The sequence below is a fragment of the Diadema antillarum genome, unplaced genomic scaffold (genome assembly GCF_040938485.1).
Source record: "Diadema antillarum isolate AM-2024a unplaced genomic scaffold, OU_Dant_1.0 seq00000744_RagTag, whole genome shotgun sequence".
NCBI lineage: Eukaryota > Metazoa > Echinodermata > Echinoidea > Diadematoida > Diadematidae > Diadema > Diadema antillarum.
Window position 1 is genome coordinate 759,181 of NW_027271641.1, and position 27,434 is coordinate 786,614.

Consider the following 27,434-nt stretch of genomic DNA (forward strand, 5'->3'; position numbering starts at 1 on the left):
AAAAAGAAGAAGTTTCGAATATGCCATTTGTAGATGCAACAAGAAGGTTTTTATTCACAAAATTTTCGGTCCGCCTCGGGCCGAAAATTTTGTGAATAAAAACCTTCTTGTTGGATCTACAAATAGCATATTCGAGACTATCTTCTTTTCATATTAACATTCGAAGTCCAACACGTGGGAAACTCCAAGATATATGGATATATGTATGTATATATGTATATGTATGTATGTATATATATAAATATATATATATATATATATATATATATATATATAAATTATATATATATAAAACTATATATATATATATATAACAACTATGTATATTTATATATATATATATATATACATACATACACAACTATGAGCTAAGAATATCTTTAAAACTGCACGAGTGGTTCTTTTAATGCATAAGGAAGATACAAGTATATGTACTAACATCACACATACACACGTATATACTGTATGCCACATACACTTTGTCTTGAGACTGACATCCCCCCTTACTCACATTTCAAACCCTTCCGTTGGACAATACTGTATATTCCCATAATCTATAGTTGTATATCCATAATTAGTTGATAATCACTAATTTTTTTTTCCACAACACAACCTGTCACACTCACAAGACAAGACATAAACCACACATTTCCGATATGAAAAAAGTCGTAACATAAGATAGGTTTAATTGAGTATGTTTCTTTTTTTGTTGTTGTTTCATGTCAAATAAACACATATTTAGTCCATACTTTTGGTGGTTCATAAACATACATGTATGTACATGACGCTATACACGATACCATGCACATGCATGTTTCTTGCATGTGAGTATACACAAACCTGCATGAGTTTAGAATTTATTCTACACACTCTGTAGACTCCAGACAGATATGTATTGTTTCGCTCTATTGTTAGTAAAAATGCTAATTTTTTTTTTTCTCCATCGTGTGGTACATGACAGTAATAAAAATAAGATCACTTGTACATTTCACTGTCATTGGAATATACAGTATCACATGTTCATATACCCATCACCAACTTACCAAGAAAAAAAAAAATGATGATAATAATAAAAAAACTCCTCCCCCCGTCTCTCACAATCTCTATCTGATTGGTGAGGATTGTATAAACAATGAACTTCAATCTCATATATCCAAAAAAAAGAAAAAGAAAAGAAAAAGTAAGACATGGATTAAAAAAGTGAGCTTTTTGAAACATGAAGATTAGTCTTCTCTCAAGGAGCTGGATTCTTTAAAAAAAAAAATCTTGCAGTTTTTGACTGTGAATGCCAATCTAAGGGGACCACCACGTATCAACCGTGTCTCTATTCTGCTGCTCATACACCACGCTGACCGACTTTCACTGCCAGTCTGCTACGAGATAAGCGTCGAGATCCATCCATTAAACATGTCCCTTTACAAATGTGTATGCATTTTTCCCAGTGTTTTTTTCTTCCATTTTCTTTTTATGTATGTAAGACACCTGTGAAGTCTGAGCTTTTTCTTTGTGCTAGTAAAGTGTACATTGAACGCTAAATGCATCCGTGACTACTGGTTGTCGCTCTTTTGAACGGATCAATCAAAGAAAGAGGAAAGATACAATTAACCCGTTCTAAAGACAGTCAAAGTCCTTGTGAACTTATTTTGAGAACGTACTAGTAAAAAAAGAAAGAAAAAGAAACAAGAAAAAAGAATTACTCCCATGAATCTAACATACATGTCTCAAACTCCACATATTAGCACAAATAAAAGGCAGCATTTCTTTGGGGGGAGATTTACTAGTAGCTAGTAGAGAACAATTTGTCGCAGTATCTCGGACAAATTCATGATTTTTAAAACCACAGGTGTGAAAGGGGGAGGGGGAAACCAATATTTCAAACGTGCTTCTCATCAACTCGTAGCATTTTAAATTACATAATATGTACACATATGCATACAACACGGTTCCATTAAAATAAGAGCCAGCCAATGGCAACAGAACAATTTTTCAACCGTAACATATAATAGCCTACACTTGTTAATACACATATACGCACAAACTGCTACCTAATCATATCCTACCCTATACAGCTTTTGTATGCATAATGTTATTCAGATATAAAACTGATGCATAAACTTTCGCTTTCATGGATTTGGGTACAAAAAAAATGTAAATAAATAAAGAGAGATACAAATACATAAAAAAGAATAAAACCCAACAATAATGCATTAGGAAATAGACATTTCATAGAAGCTCACACAAGAAAAGGATAAAACATCAGCAGAAATAATAAATACCATAGGCACATGTGTTGCTGAATGGGCTGTATGAACTTTTCACCTGCTAATGCGAGCAGTCAACACCGACCTATGCGGCCAATAATCCAACGTTCTTCGAAAGCAAGAAGAGCCGATTTTTGCACCATCGAGAAACACCAGTTACAGCAAGTCACACCGTGACTCTTTTCATTTTCTTTCGAATACACAAAGAAACACAAAAATGTAGAAATGTCGTACAAAAGAGAAACTACTTCGTACTATAAACAAAATATCTACAAAGGATGACCAGGTATACTGTCTTTTTTGTTTTTAAATAGCTATGTTGCAGTTATTGTATACAATTACTTTTTTTTTTTGGTACCTCTTTAGAGAAGTATTCACTGTAAAGTAGATAGAAATTGAAGCTACTGGTGACGCTTCTACACTGCTTGTAACAATCTGACTGTTGTTCTATGTGTGGCAAAGTAGACACCATCTATTATATTATATAACAACTTCCTTTACACCCTTGCTACAAGTTCCCTTCCACCTCGATAAAAGGGAAAAGAATATCATCCTTTAACAGCAGGACTAATAGTCTACATGAAAACAGTTTACCTCAGCTGTTGGAGCACCCATCTCCTTGTGTTAAGCTCAAATGAACTGACTTCTCATTCAAGAACTATAACATCCTACCTAACTTCCATTTTCATTCCAATGAAGGAGAGAATTACTATTTACACATTCAAATTACACAACACATGGAGGGATAAGATACGTGGATATAATTTCACGAGTGTGCCGTTCATTTCACACTGGTTTGATGAATTTCTGCTGTGATTTCTCTCTTCTTCTCCATTAAAATAGACCCAGCCTGAAACGCTTCTTCCTATTTAATCAAAATTCATGGATGCAAATCAATCAATTCACTAATAAAAACTATCGCAAAAGGACTATCCATACAGCTCGGCAGAACCTTCACTATGATCCATAGCAAACATTGTATATGCAGAATGATTCATCACTGGTTGTAGTACCCTATTTGGTCCCATCGATAACTATCAAAAAAAGAAAGAAAGAAAAAGACAAAAAAATGGCTGAGACACCTCGATTTGAAAGAGAAGAGTAACAGACTTTTCACTACAAGGTTCATTATATATAAACGACCAGTCTTCAGGCTCCGACTAGAATTTGCAAATTTGTTTCATTCTTTAAAATGTTCTGCTCAATTACTTGACGTGAGACTGCAGATCAGATTCTTCAAAACAGCATAAACCGCCCCGCATCTTTTAATGAAATACATACTGTCATCCAGGATTTCTCCACGGAATAAAAACAAAAACAAAAACAAGACTAACATATTAACAAACAAAGTAGACAAAATGTACAATCTGTATGCTTCCATATCCATTCCATCTTTTTAGTAGAACCTGACGGGGGTAGATACTTGAACAAGACGACTCCTCCAAATGTTCATTCGAGTACCAATGGTGCATAGTTCTTCTTCTTTCTTTTTTTTTTTGGGGGGGGGGGGGGAGTTTGAGAGGGAGAGGGGGTCATGCTTACACCCCATCCCAAGGTGCAGATATGAGGGCAATGGAATAGCTGATTGCCCATATGGACAAGCACTCTCCTGATATTGGAGCTACAACTTTTTAAAGAGAATTACGAGCACACACTTAAATATTTGTGATTGTAACAAAATCTATATTCAAACTTTCATAGTGAACTTTCATCCCCCTCCTTGCTTTTTCCCCCTTCCACTCAGCAAATCGTCTAACATAGCCTCTCTAGCTTGTCGGAACTTGTTCTGATCACGTTCGGTGTCTACTTGGAAATTAAAGCTCCATATCCATCACTTGGCTAGTCCTAGTCATCATCACCCCCCACAGAGTTTAGCTGTTGCTTAGTTACTGTTTCGCCCATTCCTCTTCCTGAAATCATCTCCAACCAACCTTGCCTTTCAAAATTGCTTGTGTCAATCTGGCTCGAAAACATTTGACTAAGGAAGGAAATGATGACCTTTCGCGGGTAGACCCCACAGTTTTTTTTTAAAATTGTTTTCTCTTCTGCAACACAACCTGTAGCAGATATGTGACTTCACATACATGTCTACAATGCAAAGAACAAGAAATTACTGTTGTGTCTATAAGAACAATGAAAAACAATTAGGACTTGGAAATTTTTGATGTACACATTGCATGATCATATTTCCTCACAACACTGCAAAATGCAACCGCAATGAAGCAGTCTTTAAGAGGAAAGGGGGGGGGGAGGGGAAAATTAAAATACTCATTTCACATCATGTGACAGAGTATATTAAAGTAAAATTACAAGGGACATATTCTTATGACATTATTTTTCATTTCAATTATGCTGAACTGCTTCACAGCTTTGCACTTCTAAACAACAAATCAAACGAAAACCGTTGCCACCCGAGGCGAGTGTAAATCAGTGATGACAACGATGACGGTGATGAAGATAATGCTGGCAAATGATGACGACGACGACCAGGGATGCTCTGAGGAAGAGGGCGACGATCAGCTGGATCACATTTTTAGTGTGAATGGGTCTTCCCCTCAGTTTTTGTATTTTGGACACATCGTCCAAAGATGCCAGGGAACCTTAGGAGTGTGGCACAACTCTGCGGCTGTAGGAAGGTGACTGCGGTTCTTAGTCTATTGCAGTGCTCTTGAAGAAGAAAGTGGGGGAAAAAATCCTTTCCCAAGATGTCGCGAATCGGCGCACATAGGAAAAAAAAAAGAGTTCATGAGGCTCTGTTCAAGTCCAGTTTAAAATATAGTCTTCTTTGTCTTATTCTTCTTGGGGTCCAGGGTCCTAGACACCATGTGAAACAGGGGGGAAAAGAGAGTGGGAAGAAAAGAGAATATGTTGAAAAACAGTTGTTACAAGACATCAAACATTTCTTTAAGTGATTCTTGACACTTAGGCATTACAGTTCTGGTCTCCCATTGAACCACATTACTTAATGGGGATGTGCTTGCACTTTTGATGCAGAACTCCTTTGCCTTAAGATGGCATAAACCCTGTTTCTTTTACTAATGGTATAAATCTGTTGAGTTAAAGTAAAGATGGGATGCGGAGGCATTAACTGTGATGCAAAATGTAAACACTCTTTTCTTTTCTTTTTTATCAATGGAATGACTTAAGGCAGAGTTTCCTAAATGGATCCAGGGCTTATTGCCAACTTTGGATGACAATTAAAAATGTTGTTATTGCTCTCTGACAACCATTTCATGTGAGACAATTATGAAGATTTACAAGTGGCAAGAGTCGTTCACCCCAAGCAAACGGGCAAATGGAAATGTCTAAATTGAATACAAGTATGAACCAAGGTGTACTGATTCTCGTATACAGTAAACAATGCTAATGGAGAGTTTTACAGGTATGTAATTTAACTTAAAGAAACTCAATAAACTAAAAACTAATTGATAACTGAAGAAAATAATGGTCAAACCCTAAGAAAACAAGATCAAAACCTTTGATGTCAAGTCAGGTTAGAAATGGGGAGATCTCCTCATTTCAGTGTTCTGTCTCACTACCCCAACACACACTGTCAATAGATTAACTGCATATGGGAATTTAGTCTCACAAAAGGACAGTGGTTCAGTTATGATCATGAGATATCAAATTGAGTGAAATGTTATATTGTCATTAAAAAGTGGTACTTCCTCAAAAATATATTTGAACTTGGCAAATTCAGTTAAAAGATGTTTATCATAAATAGATAATCTGGGAAAAAAAAAAGAACAACTCTTTATAAAGTTGCATGTAGGAAGTGACACAGCCTCTCCTGAATTTAATCATTTGTCTCGAGAAAGACAAGACACATAACAAAAATTTAAAATCATAGCGGCTTAATCCTAAAGATTGTTACTTTGCCTATTATAAAAGATGTATGATTCAAATTAATATTCACAGGCATACAGAGACAGTCAAGCATACAATAGTTTCTGAAAGTGTGTTGTTACTATTAAGCTATCTATGAGCATACACTGTAAACCACAAAGCCAGTACACCATCTTTAAACATTTTGTGTGTTCTGACACTTTGGTCTATTTGGAAGTTGGGGAGTTAAATATAGTCATCCACTAACTGTGATTACAAGGAAAAAGCATTCAATCATAAATTTCAACTGTACATTTTCTTTCAACTGTTTCATTTTCACACCAAACCAGAGACTATGCAACTCATTTATTTTTTTGTTTTGTTTTTTGTTCAGGCCTGCAACACTAATGATGCCTTAAATGTGTCAGAGGAATACATCTAATGTCACTTCTCTGAATAAAGGACAACTCTCCCCACTCTTAACCAACTTGACATCAAAAGTAAAAAAAAAAAAGACAAAAAAAAAAAATAAGAATGAGAGAATTGAAATCAAGAAAGAGGTTCCAATTTGCTTCAAAATGCAAAATGCAAGGTGCACAAATGATCATCTATAAGAGTTGATCGCAAACATGAGAACTTGCAGATGAATGTAACAGCACTGTTGACATACACAGGTGTATCTGATAACTTCTTACAAGTCAATTTTTTTTTCCACATGTCCATTGCTCATTGAATTGTAGAACTGGTACCTGCACACTTATTTGAATTTGACCAATATAAACTACTACAACATCCTAGACATTTGTCTTTTCTTTTGGCATCTCCCCATCTTTGAAATATGGCTAAGCAACAGATATCTCCCTTGGCTCACTTTAAAAAAAATAATAAATTGATAAAAGCAAGTCTCGTCATACTAGTGCTTAAATGCAATCCCACGATGTGTTCAAGTTGGCATTTAAATACAGAGTCAAATCAAATGGACAAAAGGCAAAAGTTTCATGAAAATTGGACATAAAGATAGAAAGTTATGGACTCTTTAGACTTTTACATGCTTTCACTGAACACACACAAATTCATTTCACAGCCAGCTTCCACTGGTTGACATACAAGCATTACCAAAGTGTTTTGGTCAATGTTATGGCAACTGCAAACCCCTTTGTTCCGAAGTCATTGTTGCTAGGTGATAAAAAGACAGCAAGAGTTCTATGCTCAGGATACATCTTATCCATAGTGATTTCCCATGTCCAAAACAGAAAAAAAAAAAAAAAGGAAATATGGTGAAGTTTGCATGTAGTTCAATGTAAGGTCACAAAATTCTCAAATCTGCCAATTTCAGTACATATGGTTTTGACTTTTATATCAGTGATATGTGACTACTATGAACTTCAAAATCCTGTATTTCCTTGCACTAATTTGGGTCCAATTTTTATGGAACTTCCACCATTTTTTGTTGCAACTGATTGACAAATTGCCCTACATCGACGTATAGTAGTAGCCATGATAAAAAAATCATGGGCGTACATACTCCAGCAGGCAAGTGTTGGTTCTAATCCTTATTGCATGCAGCGGGTACTGCGTAATTGCGTAATTGGTGGGCTAGTGGAGATGACGCCTGTCCGGTGATCAGGAGGTCGTAGGTTCGAATCCTGCTCGAGTATGTACATCCATGATTTCCACCATTTTGTTCCCCTTTTGTCACTTTATTTGTTAAAGCCAACCTGAGCACGTCATGGAATTGTATTTACAAGGGCAAATCCTGCTGCAAGAAAGCAATGATCCTTAAATAGTAGTACATATATTAGTCACGTATCGTGGCATTCTCTATTTTTGTGAACTCACTAAAATCTATCCAGGCACAATGACACAACTTCACAAGCAGATAAATTGAAAGATAGGACTATCTCTTGGAGTCGACAACAAAAGCAGTTATATCTAATGAAGTGAAAAAAAAAATCTAATTTCACAGCAATGACAACACAAGCATAAAATATGTGTCGATCACTCTAACATGTACAACAAATTTGAGGTACAGTAAGAAAGCATTTCCATTGATCATCTTATTAATCATAGGCCACAAGAAGACGAAACAAATGCAGATTCAAAATTACCTTCAAGAACGTGGGCAAAACAAAGAGTTACCAAAAGTAAAAGGGAATTTAAAAAGGAAGCAAAAAGAAACATACAAAACAAATTCACAAAATGCAAAGGACAAAACACAAAAATCATTTACCCCAGGAAGAAAAAAAAAAGAGAAAAAGGGGGAAAAAAATCATGCTATCAAGAGGATATGGAGCATTCTCTCATGCGATAGTCATAAAAGATGAATGCATGAATGTATGCATACAAAATTATCAATTGCATATTTGACATCATACACGAGTATACTGTCAGTTTTAGAACAAAGTCAGTTTTAACACAATACTCTTATACCCCTGTCCCCCACCCTCCCTTACTCCTTTATCTACTAAGATGATAATATTTCCCACCATATACAAGGAGGGCACTGTTGATTGTAAAGTGCATGGTTCTAAACATTCACTCTTAAAGAATAATTTCTCTGGGTAGTACTTCGAATATCGAAATAAACAAATATATTGAAATAGATAAATAAATAAACAAACAAATAAATTATAAACACAGAAGAAAATAAAGACAAGAACATTCAGGAGAGATAAATAAATCAACAAAGGCATTAACAATAAATAAGAATCAGAAATAAATATAACAAAACCAAGAAATTATGCAATGATGTATAATAATCATGGGTACATACAAGTACATGTAAAGAGCATGCACACACGTGCAGATATTCACATACACAGACGAGGGCTTCAAAACACAAGAAGAAATACAACACACGGGGGGGGGGGGGGGGGGGGGGGACAAACTTAACACATACAGCTGGATACAGTCTAATAGAATGATTGTGTTAAACACAACATTGTGTCCTGCTACAAACAACCTGACTCTGTTATATCACTGATTGAAGAATCATTTTCCTCAATGTTTGTTAAAAACAGTAATATTCAATCTTACTCTCCAGGACACAGTGGCTCGTATCAGTTTCCCCCATTTGTACAGCATTGGCTCTTAAAGACTACATTGTACATGCCCTTCATTTTGGAATGAGCTACACTCGTAGCTTTAATAGCCAATTTCTTACAATCATATGTTTTATTGTCCTACATGTACCCTGATCAATAGGAATATCTTTGCGTATTCACAATGAAGTCTTACTCAGGTGACTAAATTTGATTGACCACATTGCTACTATTGAATTACATACATGTATACCTTCAGCGTTAATCATGGATCACTGTATATTCTGTGTGTGAGTGCATTATCTAACTTTATCACTTTACTGACATCTTGTGTTGTCATATGTTTCATCATTTTTGATCACTAATACATTGTAATAAACTACAAGTCATTACTATGGAGCCTAAATTCTACAAGCATATATTTGTTTATTTCCATCCAAAATTGACTATTTTGTGTTGTACTTCTCTCTTCAAATCCAATGGAATATGAAATGTTGAATTTGGAACAATAAATAGATTAAAAAAAAAAAAAGCTGGCAGAGTCTTCATAACTGTACACATATCACTGAATCCATGGATCATCTCATTTTTTTTTGTACCCCCCACTATAGAAGTATACTTTGTAAAAGGTAAGATGTGAATTTCTGAACTGAAAGTACCACCGTGTTGTAGTGTGAGAAATTACATACACAGAAATACAATAAGTTAAATGTCAAACATAGAATGGATTTTGCTCTATCAGTGAAGCATTGTCTAGAAAACTCAAATTTCCAGCATTTCTCTGTATCCTGTCCCTGTGTGCCTTGATGGTCAGTCAAAAATCAGTTTTTGACGGAACGTGACGATGTTTCATACTGCCTTACTGGCCATCCCTGTTTTCTCATTGTATTCTTCACATATTTGTGACCGCTACAAGAAAAGGATCTGAAAGTCGCGGGAGGATGATTTTCTGAAAATGACACGGCATTATTCCCTTACTCCTCCGCATTAATTCTGTATATAACATGACTCATAAAAGTACTCGGTTACGGAGATATTATTGATTTTATGAGACCATGTCGAGTGGTCTAAGAAATCAGCGTTTCGAGAAAACCGCCTTCAAAGTTTTCTTTCCGATGCAATCATGATCAGGGGGAGGTAAGAAAGTTTCACCTCTTGACAATAAAAGGTATTGTATGCTCATAGCAACCTCCACGCTGTTCATTCAAGCTTAGCGCCAGTGGTCTACGCATGACCAATCATTAACCAGGGTGCCACGCACTGATCAATAAGATCACTCCCACATTGCTAGGGGCGGAGTCTATCTGCGGCGCTAAGTCCAAATCTTTGGACACGTTTCTGTTCTGTTGAAAGTCAGAAAATCATGGCCCAGAAAAACACTAATTTCTTGCCTTTCCTTTGATCGTTTAACTTTGAAATTTCGGCAGATGATAGACGACACATTAGACTACAAAATTATGCCAAAGACAGAAATCTGATCGTTTTGACCGATTTTGATGATCTGACTTCAAACTCAATTTTCTCGGCTCAGCTGTCAGCGACTTTACGATCCTTTTGTTGCGGCGGGTCAAATTTCATGTCCTTTTTCCACGACTGCTCTAGTGATTCTTTGATTCGAGAAACATGATGCAAGTGAGATGCATAAGCAGTAGGTTAGTCTGAAGCATAGAAGCACTGAAAAACACAAATCAATAGTAGCCAAACTTCAGGGTTACAACCAATTAAGAGTTTGCATACTGGCTCTGTTAGAAATGAGCACTTAAATACAGGTAGAAAGCTGGATATTTTCTGTGGCTTGCACAGAAATTCAGAAAAGGCAGAGCTTTGTGATTGCAAAAAAAAAAAAAAAAATGTTGATAAAATTGTGTGCATATATCAATATTGTGAACTTTTACTGCAATACTGTTATCAAAACAAATGCGGAATCAAAATTGATAAATGAACTGAAAAAATTTTTCAGTGTACGCTGTGAATGTGTGTTAATCATTAAGAACTGTTTAAAAAAAAAAAAAATCATATCTGCAAATCAATGAACTCAAACCAAAAGTACGGCATGGCTGTATAATTTTGCAATTGGGATTAAAGATGCTGCCAAATTTGTCGTTACCTCTGTGTAGACGGATCAAACGACCATCTCTTGCTGAGAGTTCTTCTACAAAAGTTACCACACCAGAAAACACCAAATGGCATCACAATAGACATTTACGGATATGAAAAATAGATGTGGCGATGTGTTTCATCCCACATCACGTGTTCTACTAACTGTACATGTATATATAAATATATACACAATCAGGATAGGAGATGAATAGATAGACAACTGAGTGAAGGAATACTGGGAAGGATACAGATAGATAGATATAGATGCATGCCATGGCATTCGGTGACCCACAGGGTACATCAAACTTGATTGACACATGGGAGATGGGTGTCATGGCTGTGAATATTCAATGAATACAAGTTATCTTGAGGGTGACGAAATGATGTCTCATATACTAGTAATTATTCTGGGTGGGAAGATATTACTTGTGGATTAAAGAGAAAGTCTGAGATGGAACCGTAATTTTGTTGATCCGGAGACGGTGTGAGGTGATATTAGTGTGATTGTGTAATCAATGAGTGAATTTATGAATAGTGCTGAAGGTCAAATCAATTTCACAATGTTGAATGCTGACACTTTGGTACTCTTTACAGAGAATTCACACTAAGTATTCATTCTGTAAATCTCTCTTTCCGTCTGGTAAGCCAGGGTTGCCGAAGTTTCAATCCGCACAGGAGAATTAAATGTAAGATTATTTGGATTTGGACTGTGTTCAAGAAAAGTTGTTACAAAGTGTAACGTGATGCCCAAGTGGTGTGCTAATCTGTTCGTTGCGTGTGAACAATCCATCCTCAGGTCGCTGGGGCTCGATGACTTCGTGATTCACATGATTCAGACCTTAACTGTCTTGTCTGTCTGTCTGTCTGTCTGTTTATCTGTCTGACAGGGGAGGAGGTTATGATGGACTGCTTCCTTTAGAAACCAGCACCTGCAATAGGACACCCTTACCAAGAAAAGGCTAGTTGATTTGGATCCCTTGAGACTTCACTCGTGGACTGTTTGCATTGGTATACCTTAGGTGCTTCACCTAACTTAATCTCCACATGGTAGTTACTCAGAAGTCATATTCCGAATGGAATGTTCTCATGTCCGATTATTGTCTGTCGTTCAATGGCATAGACACAGAGATGAAAGACAAACAAACAAGTGTACCAACAACAACAGCAAGAAGGGGATTTTTTTTCCCCTGGCCTTTGGGGTAGTTTGCATTTTTTGAGGAATGCAGGATTTGAGGAGTGGAGGAGCATTCTGAGTCAAGTCAATATCACAGCTTTTCATCCTCTTTCAGCAGATTCATGCACTGTGAGGTGAGGTGATAAATGTCCACAGATATGCATGCTAATATCAAACTCACTGTGATTTAATATTTGACGGGGGAGGACAGGCCCCATGCAAGTTTGAAACCATTTCACATTTTCATGCAAACAAGACAGCGAGACTACACTCAAAGCGAACGAACTGTACAATCAGACACGATTGGGATGAGGCCGAAAAATTCTCTGGCTATTTCACGAAACACATGTAATCAGGATTAGAACCGAATGTTACAAACACAAGGAGGCATGCTTGTCACATCACCACGGAAACGACTAACAGCAAGACACGGTGCAGCCATTTTTTCCCCCCTTTTTCAAATGGGCACAGCTATGCATGAGTCGATCATGGCAGTCCAAACTTACGAGAGACACGGCACGAAGTCTGCTCTCGTCGCGGACGAAGGGAGGGGGGGGGGGTGGTAGTTGATTGTGATGTGTGAGTGTGTGCGATTGCCTAAAGTGTGTGTGTTACTCATGTTCCAAGAATGTGTTCGAGTGGTCCTCTGATTCCTTTCCCCCGGGTTCTCTCTCTTTTTCGCTCTTCACCTCCCCCCCTTCTCTTCAGGCCGCGACCCAGTGGGAGGTCAAAGGTCAATCGCCCTGGCTGTGAACAGCTTGGGGGGCTTCATGAGATTGCTCTTCTTCCTGTGGAATGCAATTTGCACGCCCCACATTCTGTGAACACAGGCAGGTAGAGGGGGGGCAAGTATCTCAAAGAGCACCATGAAAACAACACAGAATCGGTCACATAGTTACGAGAAAGAGAGAGAGAGAGGAAACACTGACTAAGGGAAGGGGGTGTCTGAGCGGCAACGCCCCCTTCTAGTACTGGGTGTCCCAATCCACAAACAGAGATATTTTCCTGCAAAATTTGATGCCATCATGCATTAAAATTATTCTACACTTTGTGCACAATATATTCCAACTCTGATTACATCCGTTGGGAAAGGGGGATTCGTTGGGTTTTAAAACCAGAGCTTATGCATTTGCTCAGTTGTGCCCTCATGCTTGATATACTTTTTTTTTTTTTTTTTTTTGGTCATTTAGTGAGCGCAAGGTAACTGATGAAACAGAATATGATGGCTGCTCTGCAAAGCTTAATGGTGGCAGACATGCAGCTGACTTTACTTTTGTGTGTAACCTGTTTTTTAATTTCCTTCTGGCATGTAATAAAAACATAATTCATGAAAAATGAATGAAAAAGAATAAAATAATGAGATAGATAAAAATGAAGAAGTCCAAAACTCTTACTCTTTTATTTAGTCTTTAAAGGTGTTTGATATGTAATTGTGGGGTAAACCGGTTTGCAATGAATCTACAACCGTAGCAGGTTTTTCTCCATCGCTCTTGTGAACAAAATTCCCATATACATGCTCTCAATTCTGTGTTGTTTTGAAACTTTGTATACCCTAATCATCAAATTGCTTATTTTATTTTAAACTGATTAAAAAAAAAGTGTAACTAAATAGACTGAGAAATGCAATGAAATTATATGGGTTGCTGCCATCAGCTAGTTCATTTACATCATTAATCATTATTATAATTTTTAATAGATCATTCACTTGAGCTAAAGCTCATAAAATTCTTTCTCATATTATGATCGTCACGATAGGTTATTCTACAAAGGGGGATAGGTATGAATAATCAAAATGTAATAGCAGCATATTCTAGTTGTGGGTGCATTGAACCAGTCTAACTAATAGAAATCAAGTTTTGTATAATTTGATCGCCATCATATGGCAAACAAACTTTAAAGTACACTTGATAGACAAGAATTTGTGAATCAAATATGAAAAGGCTTTCCAAAGCCCACCCCCTTCTTTGTGTGTGTGAGAGTTGTGTGTTTAATTTTTAAAATTTTGATTCAATTCTTGAAAGAATAGTATTCACACAATCATTTCACAAAGTAATTATGATAATAATGAATATTCATTCTTTTATTTGAGCTCAACAAAATCCATGGCCTGTTTTGCCTTTAAAGTCACAGGGAAGTCTTGAATTTTTATAGGAACGTTAAATTTACTAACTACTAAACAAATATGTGGACAGAGTGGTAAAAGACAAACTATTGAAGGTTAGATGCGGAAGAAAAAATATAAATGAATAAAAAAAGAAAACAACACGAAAAAGCATGATGATAAAGCAAATGTAATGATTAGATTTCTGTGGCAGATTACTGGATGAGCAATGTTTGCAGCATTTCTGAATCATTAGCTACTCTCTAAACATCCTCTTCAGCGTATGATAAATATCACAACATTAACATTTCAAAAGTGAAATGGATATGACATAAAATACAAGAGCGTGTTAATCAGGGAGATTGTTAAGGCTTCAGTCGTGATGGTACACTACGCTTTCAAACTATCACTGCTTACTATGAAAGCCAGCCGACTGTAACAAACCTACGAAAAGTCATTACAGCGGACTATAATTCACTGTCACTCTGATGCAACATGGATGGTATGCTAAACTACCTCAAAAAAATCTGCTATGTCTATCACACATGATTGATTAAGATTTACAATAATTGTAGCTCATCGTTCTCACAGATGGTGCATCCAGACACATGGTCTATTTTTCTTGAGAATTAACTCCACACCACCTACACAATTACTACTATAAATGAAATATTGCGAGATGCTCTTGTGAAAAGGCTCTCAAATACCAGAGATACATGTAAACTTTATGTCACATACACAATCCTTACTTTTGATATCTTGTGAGATGTTTTAATAAAAAGGCCTCAAATGTCAGAGAAAATGGGTCTACTCAGTATTTTTCTGCTCCACTGAATTCCATTGTGACTCTGTCTTGTTTAGAGCTTGACCTGACTTGCTTTAAGAGCACAGCATGCTTTCAAAGCAACGGGCCACAGCAATAAACCTTGGAACTGAATCTCTTATTGACTCACTGATATTCTGACAAGAGCAATTTATGATCAGGGATGAAGAATTTGTATTTCTACCTTCGTTAACATTACCCTATCATGAAATTTGGTCTACATTCCACATGTGGAGCCTTGCCTTCAAAGATTGTTAGGATTCCCCCCACCCCCATAATTTTCTATTCTCACTCTTTTTTCTTTTTAAATTGGCTAAACTGCCTCAACTTTGCTTAAAAGCCACAGAAATAAGTTTCATAGTCATGCTTATACACTGCGCTTAACATTTTGAAGTCGAAATTTGTTTTACCCTATTTCAAGGGTGCTGAGCCCCCAATCAGGCAGCTCTTGCATCCCTAAGGGTTTTGAAATATCCAAAGTGGCTGCTGCCAAAAACTGAAATTCTCCAATATAAGTATTCCCTTATAAGTAATGAAAATAGTGAAAATGAAATTGATGGTTCTTACCACATTTTGAGGGGGCTGAATAGTGAATGGTGGCTGATGCAAACTCTTGCATCCTCGAGGGATTCGAGCTCTTCAAGAAGGCTGCAAAATTGACCACCCCAAAAAAATTGAATATCTCAAAATCCTCAAGGATGCAAGAGGTGAATCAACCAGATTTGGATTTAGCACCTTCAAAATAGAGTAAAACCATCAAAAAAGGAAGAAAAACAAACATTTGGGGGACGGTAAAATCTATGTCAAGCTTCTGGCACCCAGACTATCTGAGACAGATAGTGGGAATTATTCCCATCGTCTGATGGGAGAAGGGGGCGGATGGTGGAGGGGGATTGGTCGGGACTTACTTTGATCCTTCCACGGCCTTGCGCTGCTCGTCCTTGAGTTTCTGGTTCTCGTCAAAGGCCTCCTTCTCCTTCTCAAAGTTTCTCCTCTTCTCATCCAGGTCACGCTGCTGCTGCTCCAGCCCCTTCTTCATTTGCTCCAGACGCTTCTTCATCTGCCGTCGTGACAAATGGAATGGATGGTTTGGTTACAATTTGTTACTCTGAAGGTACGTAGATTCTTGAGGTTTGTTAATCCAAAGGTTCATTATTCTGAAGGTTCATTACTCCGAAGGATCTTAATTCCAAAAATGAAATAACGTTCAGTATTTCAAAGATTTGTCAATCCAAAAACGTGAAAAAAAGATTTGCTAGTCCAAAAAAGATACAAGATTCATAATTCCGAAGGTTTATTTTAAAAAGACATTTAAAAATTATTGAAATTTGTGCTCCTCTCTCAAATTGGAACATTTTTGTAGATTTCTTTCTGATTTTGCACAGATTGAAGGAATTTTAGATATTGCAAAATATGCAGTGCAATATTCAGAGGTGCACGTTCAATGATGATGAGATGATCAAACAGATGGGCAAATAAAATAAGATCAAACCACTGAACAATAAATTGACAGCCAACACTGGGACCAATGTCCAGCTCATACTAATGACCACAGAAGTGACCACTGTCCAAGCTCTTGGGGGACTCACGTCGGTCTCCGAGTCCTCCAGACCCTTCTGCTTCTCCTTGACCTTCATCTCAAAGACCTGCTCCATCTCCGACTCCATCTTCTTCATCTTCTTGTCGTGCTCCAGCTTCTCCTCCTCAAACTGGGCGATGGGGTTCTTGGAGCTGGCCCTGTGATGAGGGGAAAACAATTCAAACCATGACATACAACATCATAAAATAACAATACCAGGTCTGCCAACATTCCCACATCCAAATCAGGGAGATTCCATACAGCAATCAGGGAGATACATCTGTGTGTTATATGCATTTCAATGGGCAAAAATAATTCCCAAATCAGGGAAATCTTAATATTCTCTTATTCAGACATGAACAGATTTTGACGTTTTCAGGGAGACTCCTGCAGAATCAGGGAGACTTGGCGGCTCTGCAATACTGTTAATAATGATGATGATGATGATGATAATCAAAATAATGACAATATTAACAATCATCATCATCATACTCATCTCGGTACTTAATATATAACATACAGATCAACCTCTTGACACTCGTGGAACTTTTGTATAGACACTTATGACACATGGCACAGAAACAGCTGAGAGGAGTAATCAAAGAGTGTTTAGAAATACAAGTAAGTCGTGGAGAACTAAAGGTTGAATGAGCATGATTTTTGTTCTGATTGAAACCGTCTGTTGCAGACACCTGGTGAAGAGGATGGGAAAGATTGTGCAAAACTTTTGGACCTAATAAAAGAAAATGTACTATCACTCTATGGGTGAAATATAACTGCATCTGAGGGATAACTTTTGCTGGTTGGTTTGTAAACAGTGATAGATTTATTCATATAATCAGGGGAAGACAAAGAGACACTACAAACAAATCCATAAATTATACTGTTGCTGATATTTAGACAATTGCCATGTACAACTCTAAAATTTTCCTCTAGCTTTGGGAAAACTTTTAAGGGATGGTAGTTTTGGTTGAGTTGGGGATTCAGGTTTTAACATTTTTGCCACATCAATAGAAACCGCCTATATGAAATATTAAAAAGGTGGGTCCCACCTTTTATTAGGACCACTTTGTTCTACCTTGTTTTTGGATATCTCATCCATTTAAAAAATACATTTCATCAAATTAACTTTGAATTCCTCTTAATAGAATTGTATGGTCTTTACTATTTCATATAAGTGGTTTTTTATTATCTTGCAAAAAGTTTTAAAATCTGAATCCCATCTCAAGCAAACTAAACAGTCCCTTTAATCTGATAAGGATTAATGTAAATTTGAGGGCTGCATGTCTGAAAATCTGCCCTTTCAGGGAACCAAAGCATGCATGGTGTGTGTGGCGAGATTTTCACATACCACACAGGAAAACCTCTTCAACCTCGATGCACTTCTACTTCCCTTGCTGTTCTGCATTTAGAACTCGTCCTTGAAATGACACTGACCACTGCGGGTCAAAGATAACAATTCTGTTTTTGGAGTGAATCTTAATCATGCCCTTGATTCGACATCAAGATCAACTAAACTTGAGCAGTTCCTGCTGCTGCTGTAGTACACTGCAATCTTCTGGAAATTTGCAGCAAGTCCATGTTGATCTTGTGAGTTTACAAAGGGCAGTGAAAACCTAAGGTCCCACAAAATCCAGTTACACTGGCCAACGTACTATCCCACATCATTACTCTATTGTCAAATGTATAAACCATAGGAACCTTCACAGTAGTTTGTCAAGACTGTGCTCAGCCAACCATCCAGATATATTCTATATTTCTAATTAAGCTATTTGGCACACAAACCAAATCTTCACGTCTTTGAATTAACTACAAGAGATATGTGAATAAAAGAATGCATCTACCTTCCAATAGTGAGGTACATTTTGTAATAATCTCTAACTTCCAAATGGAATCATTCCTGTATGATAGGATATCATCAAATTCATATATCGGTATACAGTCCCACTATCAATTCATAGTATGGCAGCTAAACGCGGCCTGAAAACTACCCAGTCCTATCACTTGACCACACGCAACATAAATTGTATGGAAGTACTGTTGACTATGGTGCTGCAATGTACACGTATGATTTAGCATACAGATGTCTATTTTTTTTTTGGCCTCCCTGCCCTATTTACTACTGTAAAACCAGAAATGTTTGTGTGCATTTTAATTCCGCTAATTTCACGACAGCAAAAATTTGCGAAATTAAAATGCACGTGAAGTTCTTGTCTACACTATATGCATTGAATGCCAGTGGCGACTTGCAAAAACTTCATACCACAAAAAAAGGTCGTCGGCTCCAATTCGCAAAAAACATCTTGCTGTACAGTATATTCAACAAGGGTCATTGAGAATCCACCAAATTTTTTCCCCAAAATCCACAATCCTTACTTTCCGCCCTTCTTGGCGTCTCCCGACGTGACGGCGGTCAGCTTGCGACACCGGAAGTTCTCGTAGTGGACGTTGTTGGTGACATCCTTAAGGTCCTGCATGTGGGTGCGGATCAGCATGTTGCGCAGCGGGATGAAGTCACAGTGTTCCAAGTTCTCCACTGTGTGGTGGGAAGGACAGGGTTAGAGATGGAAGAGGAGGACCGGTATTCAGAGGGTTAGCTGAGTCAGTCAGGGTAGAAGGTATAACTTGCTTTTAACCACTTAGATGCTGTTTGATTAGACCTACATGTACACATGTAACTATAAAGATGTCAGTTTGTTTGATGGCCAGTTGTTTGTTTGTTTTACAATGTTTTGTATATGGCACATACAGCCTGTAGTGCATGATTACTACTACTGTTTGCTAGCTATTGCTTGTAACCTGGGATGCTCCAAACCGGATCTGCACCATTTGCCCATTTTCCTATTTGTGTATGGAATGGACAGTTTAAACGAAGTGAAATGGAATGTTTTGCATGCATACATATCGTCGGTTGAGAATGATAAGGGCGTTAAGTGACCACAAAACCCATAGTGTTCGAGAAGACTTAAAGCCCTTCTCATTCTCAACTGACGATATGTACATTGCAGTTATTTCACATATAAGACTGCTCATTTTCAACCTTAGAGAAGGATTCAATGAAATCAACCATTTAATTCAACTCTACTGTCTGTAAAATACAGACATTCACTGTAGAGAGGTAATGGCATCATAACGCACAACGTCTGCCCAGCTGGTCTCTCTCTGGGTTTTGAACCAGGAACCTCTCATTTAAGTCAAGAGCACACTAGTCAGTCGATGAGACAACTCACCGATCGTCTTCAGCCATTTTTAAAATTTTTTTAGATCCCATCACAAGTGACAGTAGACAGAATGATCAAAATGCAGCAAATCACAGCACATGATTGCAGCTTTACGCAATTGTACTGGTGCACTTTGATGCATTCAACTCATTCCAGAGAAAACAACATACATATGAGGAGTTTGGTCGCAAGAACAGGTTCACCGCCATTTTTACACATTTTACACCAAGTCCATTTTCAGATAGAGCAAACTACAGCCTTTCCAAGGATACCTCCCTTGTCAGATACCAAGGAATATTCTAGAAGTCGTGATTTAGAAAATCCCATATTTTCCTAATTATTTTCTTTGTTTTTTAGCTGTCTTAATTGCAAATATCTCAAATTGACAAGAATGGAGTTACAGTTGAACCTCTCTTATCCGGCCTCCCTTTATCCGGATCTCTCTATTATACGGACGCAATCTCGCCGTGATTTTTTTTTTTTTTTAATAATTACGGGAGGAAAGAGGGATTCCCAACTCAATCTAACAATGGCGACCTACAGTCGACTTTGCCGAGCCGTGATGATCGAATTTTGAAGCGTAGTTTCGTCGACTCGTACTGTTTATTTTCAAGATCTACTTGATACATTTCTTAATAATTATATAGGTTAATCATCCCAAGAATTTATAAAAGAAAATTATTTCATTCTTGCAAACACGAACCTCTATTTTGGGATCTGTTACTGAGTGTAACAATGAAAAGGTTGCAGTATACACATTACTACATGTGGTACTACAATGGGCTACATCAGTACATGTGTATGTATATGTACATGTATAAAGCACTGAGTCTCCCGTATCCGGCCAAATCCCTTATCCGGATGAGCCCCGGTCCCGACTTGTCCGGATACGAGAGGTTCAACTGTACCTCATTTTGCCATCAATCTCTTCATAATCTACATCTAATGCAAAGAAACATCTCATTTCCATAAAGCCATGTCAATTACAGACAACAGTAAGAATTTTGGATACAGCAAAGTACCCCTGCATTTTCATGTTGGGAGGCAAACATTTAGGGCGTGGTGCCCCTGAAATACCTTCGGCAATGCCCCAGGGGTATTGCCGACCTCTGACCCGCTTTCCGTTGACCTCCATTATGTGGTTGCTACCGACGACTGCGAACGGGACGCGTTCCTGTGGGTGCCAAATCAAAGAGGAGGCCGAAGATTAGACTACATCATGTGATGTACATGCAGTGTACGTCTTGTCACATCTAATTCCCCATCATCAATCAATTTACGACAAGAAATTGAATCATCTGCATAGGTTCGTCAGTTACTACAAAGACACACTGTACGTATGTACAGAGTGTGCAGATAGAGCCGAGTACTATCGTGTATGAAATTGGATGACCATTTCTAAACATTAAAAAAAAATCATTATATCACTATCAATATCCCACGTACACAAGAATAGGCGTCTATGAATACTAACACTTATGACTTATGAACACAAAACTGCATGTTATCTTTTAACAACTAGATACACTGTATTAGCATAATTTATTTTTGATCTCATTCCATTTTATCATATGTGCTAGTGCAGATATGAACATTTTTTTATGCCAACATTCATTCGACACAAAGATTTTATTATTGTGTTTTCACTTTCACAAGATTCTCTTTTCATTAGAGTAATGTTAATACACGGTACATGTCACTTTGCAACTGAAATTTACAGACACACTGCAAAGGGGGAACGCTGAAAGACGCCGCACGCAAATGTGCGAGATTAAAAGAAGAATGGAAAGAGAAAAGAAGAACACGAATGTAAATATGCAGGACTGGCAAAGAGCTACAGAAATAGAGCACGCAGTTTCACACGAGAGAAAGACACTGAAGTCAGAGCATGACAAAGCAAATGAATATCCTTGTTCATCAAGCCTGTCACTTAACCCATTGAGGACGAGTCCCGAGTATACTCGGGCAAGTGTCTACGGGAAATGCGTGTTGGAGCAAAATTAAACCGTCCTCAACGGGTTAAAAGACTCAATAAATATCGAATACTAATACTCAGCCACATTCTAAACATTGTACATGTCAACATGGAAAGAAAAAGAAAAAGACATGATTGTAATCTTTTCTGTGATACTTTAGGATGTGCTTTCTGGAATACGATAGTAAATTTACAACCCCCCCCCCCCCCCCACACACACACACACACAATGAAATTCCTAAAATTTGTAATATTTGGAAACTGCTAAAAAACAATTGGATGTCAATCCAATCCACCAAATTTTCTATTATACAATGATTAATCCTTATGACTAAGAACAGAGAAATATCTGTTAACTAATGTTTTTGCTATTGTTTTTTATTGTAAAGACTGGGACTAGATGTCCCACAAATGTATCAAGTGCATTCACCGTAAGTAATTTTGGCCCAAAAGCATACCAGTGGACCACGTTTTCTCATTAACAGAGATTTCCAAAACATTTTAGCAGTGAACACTTCTTATGGGTGTAACCATTTTTAATACTGGACTCGCAACCAAAAGAAATTCACTAGAAGAAGCTCTCTCTTCAGTCAAAACATGAACATTGCACTAAAAACGCAAATTTGTTTCTTTTCTTTTTTGCATCTTTTATCTTGTATCAAATTGAGCCATTTTCTCTACTTCTTCATTTTTAGGAAGTTTAAATCAAAGAAGTGATCCATCCCTTCCTCATTCTAGTTTCTGCAAAGGCAAGTTTTGCTCCCAACGCACCAAAACTCTCTTGCCCAAAACCCACATGGCATTCGCTACCAGGGCCAGGCCAATTTTGCAGAGAGAGAGAGGAGCGAAAACTTGTGCAGAGAAAGCAATGGGACAGAAAGGAAATGGCTGTTGCATAATCTGCCTGACAGACTTTGGATGAATATCAAAAATAGAAATCTCCCAACTCGTTAGCATACAGTGAATCAGCCTTTCACACACCTGTGCGATACTTCATTCACACCTTCAGGTTGAATGACCTCAATCGTAAATCACCCCCCTTTTCCCCCTATCCTGTGCCTTATGCTATCTTCACATGGTTCCTCAATGACTACTTAACAGTAATCATGAATCAGAACACTTTAATTTCGACAAGAGTGCTCTACAGCATATCTTCTCAAAGCAGGATATGATATTTCTTTCCAAATATGTGAAAAGTAATCTTGTTATCTTGGTCAAATTTTTGTACTTCATTTATCTATCTATTCATCTATTTGGTAGGGTGATTTTGAGGAGTGTATAGGCACATGGAATAAACTGAACTTTCATCCTGCCCCCTCCCCGTTTCCCCCATTCACTAGTTACATTCAGACATGATCCTTAATGTCAAGGATAACTAACCTCGAAGATAAGTTCTACAGGGTACCAAGTGTCGCATGGTCGATTTCGTTACAAAATCAGTCATTATGTCAATAAAAGGGAAAATCAATTCATTGAAGAAAAGACTGATTTCATAACAAAATCAATCGTGTGACACTTGGCACCCCATAGAACTTATCCTCAAGGTTAAGGATCATCATCTGAATGTATCTAGAAAAAGAATATCCTCTAGTGAAAAGCATAAAGTTGACAGTTAAAAAAACAAACAAAGCAAATGATGAGCAGTTGATAGGCATGATTATATACTATCTACTCCTCACAATTCTCGAAACTTCTACACACACATACAGTTGACAAGAACATTTTTTGATGAAGACTGTTTGACATCAGGACGAAAACAAAATGACACATCTTCTGGTTAGATCATGTACATTTCAGAAAAACAACAACAACAAAAGAGAATCATTCCAAGTTTGAGCTGGAGGGGAAAAAACAAAGCGATGAACAGCTATTCAAGTGAGATCATGCTTGTGAATTTTCTCTGGATTTCGGTTGCAATTTTGAAACATTCCAGCACAACTTACTACAAGTTTCTTCTTTCTTGGCGATGCTACTCGTGCCTTTACATTTTTTTTTTTCAAAGTAGAGGGCAAAGAATGTGTTTTGTTAAATGATTTCCATTGCAGCATGAGAATATGGCATTAGCTTGATAGCTTGCAGCTGCTTTGAGCAATGTAAAGGGCAATATGGTTTAGTCCCTATCGACTCCATCATTTGGACAAAGGGGCACGTAATACATGATTTACGCAAAGGCGTTCAGTAAAAGTTATTGTTAACATTGTGAGAAACTCCGTCAGCTCTACCAGGATGTCTGAAGTTTGGAGCATCGACCTCTATTCAGTAGTGTATTGATATTAACTCTACTAGCGCAGATTATCACAAAACATAAGATTACGCGGTACAGACACACAAGATAAACAAGAAGAGAAATTTCATCACTTGCTTTCTTAATCGAAATAATTTAGACCTCAATGTTGGTACTTGCTGTATGGTCATGAGCTCAAACATAGGTTAAGCATGCCCCTGCTAAACTTATTTACAACCTCATAGCATCTACATGACTGTGAATATGTAATAGTCACTTTATTGCTGCAATATTGTTCTCACACTACAAGCTACATTGTATGGCAGAAAAATTAAGCACACAAGTTTTTGCATATTGCAGTTGTTGAACACAAGAAAAAAAAAAACCCAAAAGAGGACGGTAACAATCCTAATATTTCAGAGAGAAGAAGAAAAAGAAGAAGAAGAAGAAGGAGAATCAAGGCTGTAAATCTGCATACATTCAAAAGAAGAATACAAGCAAAATCAGAGGGAAAAAAAATACTGAACAAATTCATGTTAAGTTCATAGATATAAGACTGCCACGGTGTCTCTTCAGAAGATATTCCACTCCAACATTCTCAGGTTAATATGCAGAGTGCAAGAGGAAAATGTTTTGAAGTAAACGCAAATAATCCAAGAATGGAAAATGAAGATGCTTGTGAAATTCATTGTGCTCATTGATCAGTGTATTTGTTGATGATGGAAAGTTTTGCATGAAATCATGCTAAAAGCGTAAAGCCTTTTTAAGAATTTGCTAAATGCTTCCATTCTTGTCACGCAACCAACTCAGTCCAGGTGAAGCTGTAGGGAGCTGTGACCAAGTCAATCATATGGGAACAGATAACGCACAGAGACGAGATCCATAAGTTGCCATTCACAGACGATTCAAATTTCATCAACGACACACAAACTGGGAGCCTAAAATGGTTGAGATTTGGGTCACAGGATGAAGATAGGCAGTCTTAGAAAATCTGCGCAGTTATTATCATCATCTGTTTCAGAACATTACCACCAGTTATTTGGCTATGCTACCATCATGCCCACAACAATGTTCACTTTCCTTCTGCCATTGAAATCAATTATATGATCGGACAAAGACAACAGCGACGCTGGTTATTGAAGAACACCAGAGTGATTGGACAAATATGCCGCATTCAACTCAAACACATAGCGTACATTTTTTTCTTGCCAAGCATCAGCTGTTGTGTTTCTCTTTTGATAAACAGAAGTTAGCACGAGGTGTAACTTTGGCAACTTATGACTCGTTCAGTGAGCTCTGGGCACCACTGTCCCGACAAGCAAAAAAAAAATCATATGTGAATAAACAAAAAAAGATGGAAAATGACGGTGATTTCTGGTATACCTTCAAACTGTTGGGAGAGTGCTCTTTCTCTTTGGGGCCATTCCTCCGTTGCTATTGGTTCGTTCACATGAGCGAGGGGGTGTGGTTTGGTTGGACCAAGAGCGCATTCGTGCACGGACCAACCATGATGGCATTCCAGAATGGGATGTTAGGTGAGGCAGGCGGAATGGTTCGAAAAGTGGGGGTGGGTTGGAAGGAAAGAGGGGATTGGTGGGGATTGAATGAGGGAGAGATAGATATAGAGGGGGAAGAGTGAAGAAGATTATGGAGGGAGGGGGGAGTGGAAGAGGGGCAGACGTGGTAGAAGAGGTTGGAGGATGGGTAGGGAGGGACATCAGGGGATTAAGGTTTGAGGGGTTTGGGGATAGTTTCGAAGTGATTGTGGTGTCGGTGGAAAAGGGATTCAGGAACAGTTAAAGGAGAACAGATTTGGAATGAATGGGGGAAAGGGTCAGAGATTGATTGGGAAATGGGAAGAGGGATGGGTGGTAGAGGGGTTGGAAGAAGGAAAAGTGTAAAATTTGGGGTGTGAATAGGGATGGAGGTGTGAACGGGTCATTGAGGATGTTGTGGGCATGTGAGATGAAGGTTCAGAGGAAAAGGTGCAGGGAAAGGATCAGTGACAGAGGCGCGAGCGAAGGAGCAAAGATAAATGGGAGACGTAAATATGATGAGATCAACAGTAGTGGTCATGTCAGGGTCACGATACAGGGACGAACAGGAAGAATGTACGAAACCAAGAATGGACACAGAAGCAGAACGTCATCAATTGAGAAGAGAGAGAGGAATCCACAGGAAACAAGCGGGAACAGAAAAGATTGATATGATGTGAAGCCAAAGTGGTGGTAGAAACAAACGTTTGACCAGCGTAAACAGTGAAAGGTTGAGAGTGGAGTAATTTACAGGTGAATAAATAAGGGGAAAACCCACAGGAGGTGATATGAAAGGATGACAATGGCAAAAACAAAAACAAAAGTTAGAAAAGAGATGAATGAGTGGTAAAAGGTCATAGATGCAATATTGCGTAAAGTCGAAGCAAAAGATTATTCAGGGTGATGTTCAACACAGAAGCAGGATTGATTCACAGATCAGGTACAGGGGGTGTGCGGATTTAAGGATGGTCAAAGAATCAAAGGATGGAAACAAACAAACAAAACACAACAAAAAAAGAAGTTGTTAAAGTTAAAGCCAATATCACCAATGCATGGGTGACTAAATAGATGCAATAACAACACATACAATCATTGTATGCATGTACAACAACACTCAGCCTTTATGCCCGATTCAGTGGAGTCACAATTCAATGCAATGGTAGTGGCAGACCAAAATGGCTATATTACACTCAATGTCTTTCACCATTATGGAAATTTCACAACGCCCTAAAATCTCTGTCCTAAACAAAAAGGTAAACGATGAAATATGCTTCATACATGTATGCAGTCGAACACCATCTTACTAGTAAATCCCTTTTGAGCAATAATATGGCAAAATGATTCTGACGGTTTTCTCCTTTTTGCCAGAATGAATCCTGAGAGATAGATAACACATTTCTTCAGACTGGACAACTGAGAAATGCAAATTGGCACAAAAAGTGGACTTCACTGTCTTCACAGTACTTGTGGCAAGAAATCTGATTTTTAAAGTTTTATGCATATAGATAGAGAATTGTGATTACACCAAGGCAACCCATTTCACACAGAGAAAAAGAAAGACTCTACTGATTACTA

The 27,434-nt window shown here is 37.8% G+C and overlaps 1 protein-coding gene across 3 annotated transcripts in view; it reads right to left on the reverse strand.

Annotated features, from left to right (window-relative positions):
- Nucleotides 1–3,504: 3,504 nt before the first annotated feature.
- The window catches only part of LOC139738464 (septin-7-like), a 116,567-nt gene continuing 92,637 nt past the window's right edge, over nt 3,505–27,434 (reverse strand). The window contains exons 8-14 of one of the 3 annotated variants that reach the window (XM_071649089.1): nt 25,708–25,758; nt 21,203–21,299; nt 19,281–19,440; nt 16,915–17,062; nt 16,234–16,385; nt 11,235–11,279; nt 3,505–5,075 (exon numbers count right to left, since the gene is read on the reverse strand). In XM_071649089.1, the coding sequence (XP_071505190.1) occupies nt 5,030–5,075; nt 11,235–11,279; nt 16,234–16,385; nt 16,915–17,062; nt 19,281–19,440; nt 21,203–21,299; nt 25,708–25,758 (699 nt within the window). In that variant the 3' untranslated portion in view covers nt 3,505–5,029. The remainder of the gene's footprint in view (nt 5,076–11,234; nt 11,280–16,233; nt 16,386–16,914; nt 17,063–19,280; nt 19,441–21,202; nt 21,300–25,707; nt 25,759–27,434) is intronic. The other 2 variants (XM_071649091.1, XM_071649090.1) reach the window with 2 other exon arrangements.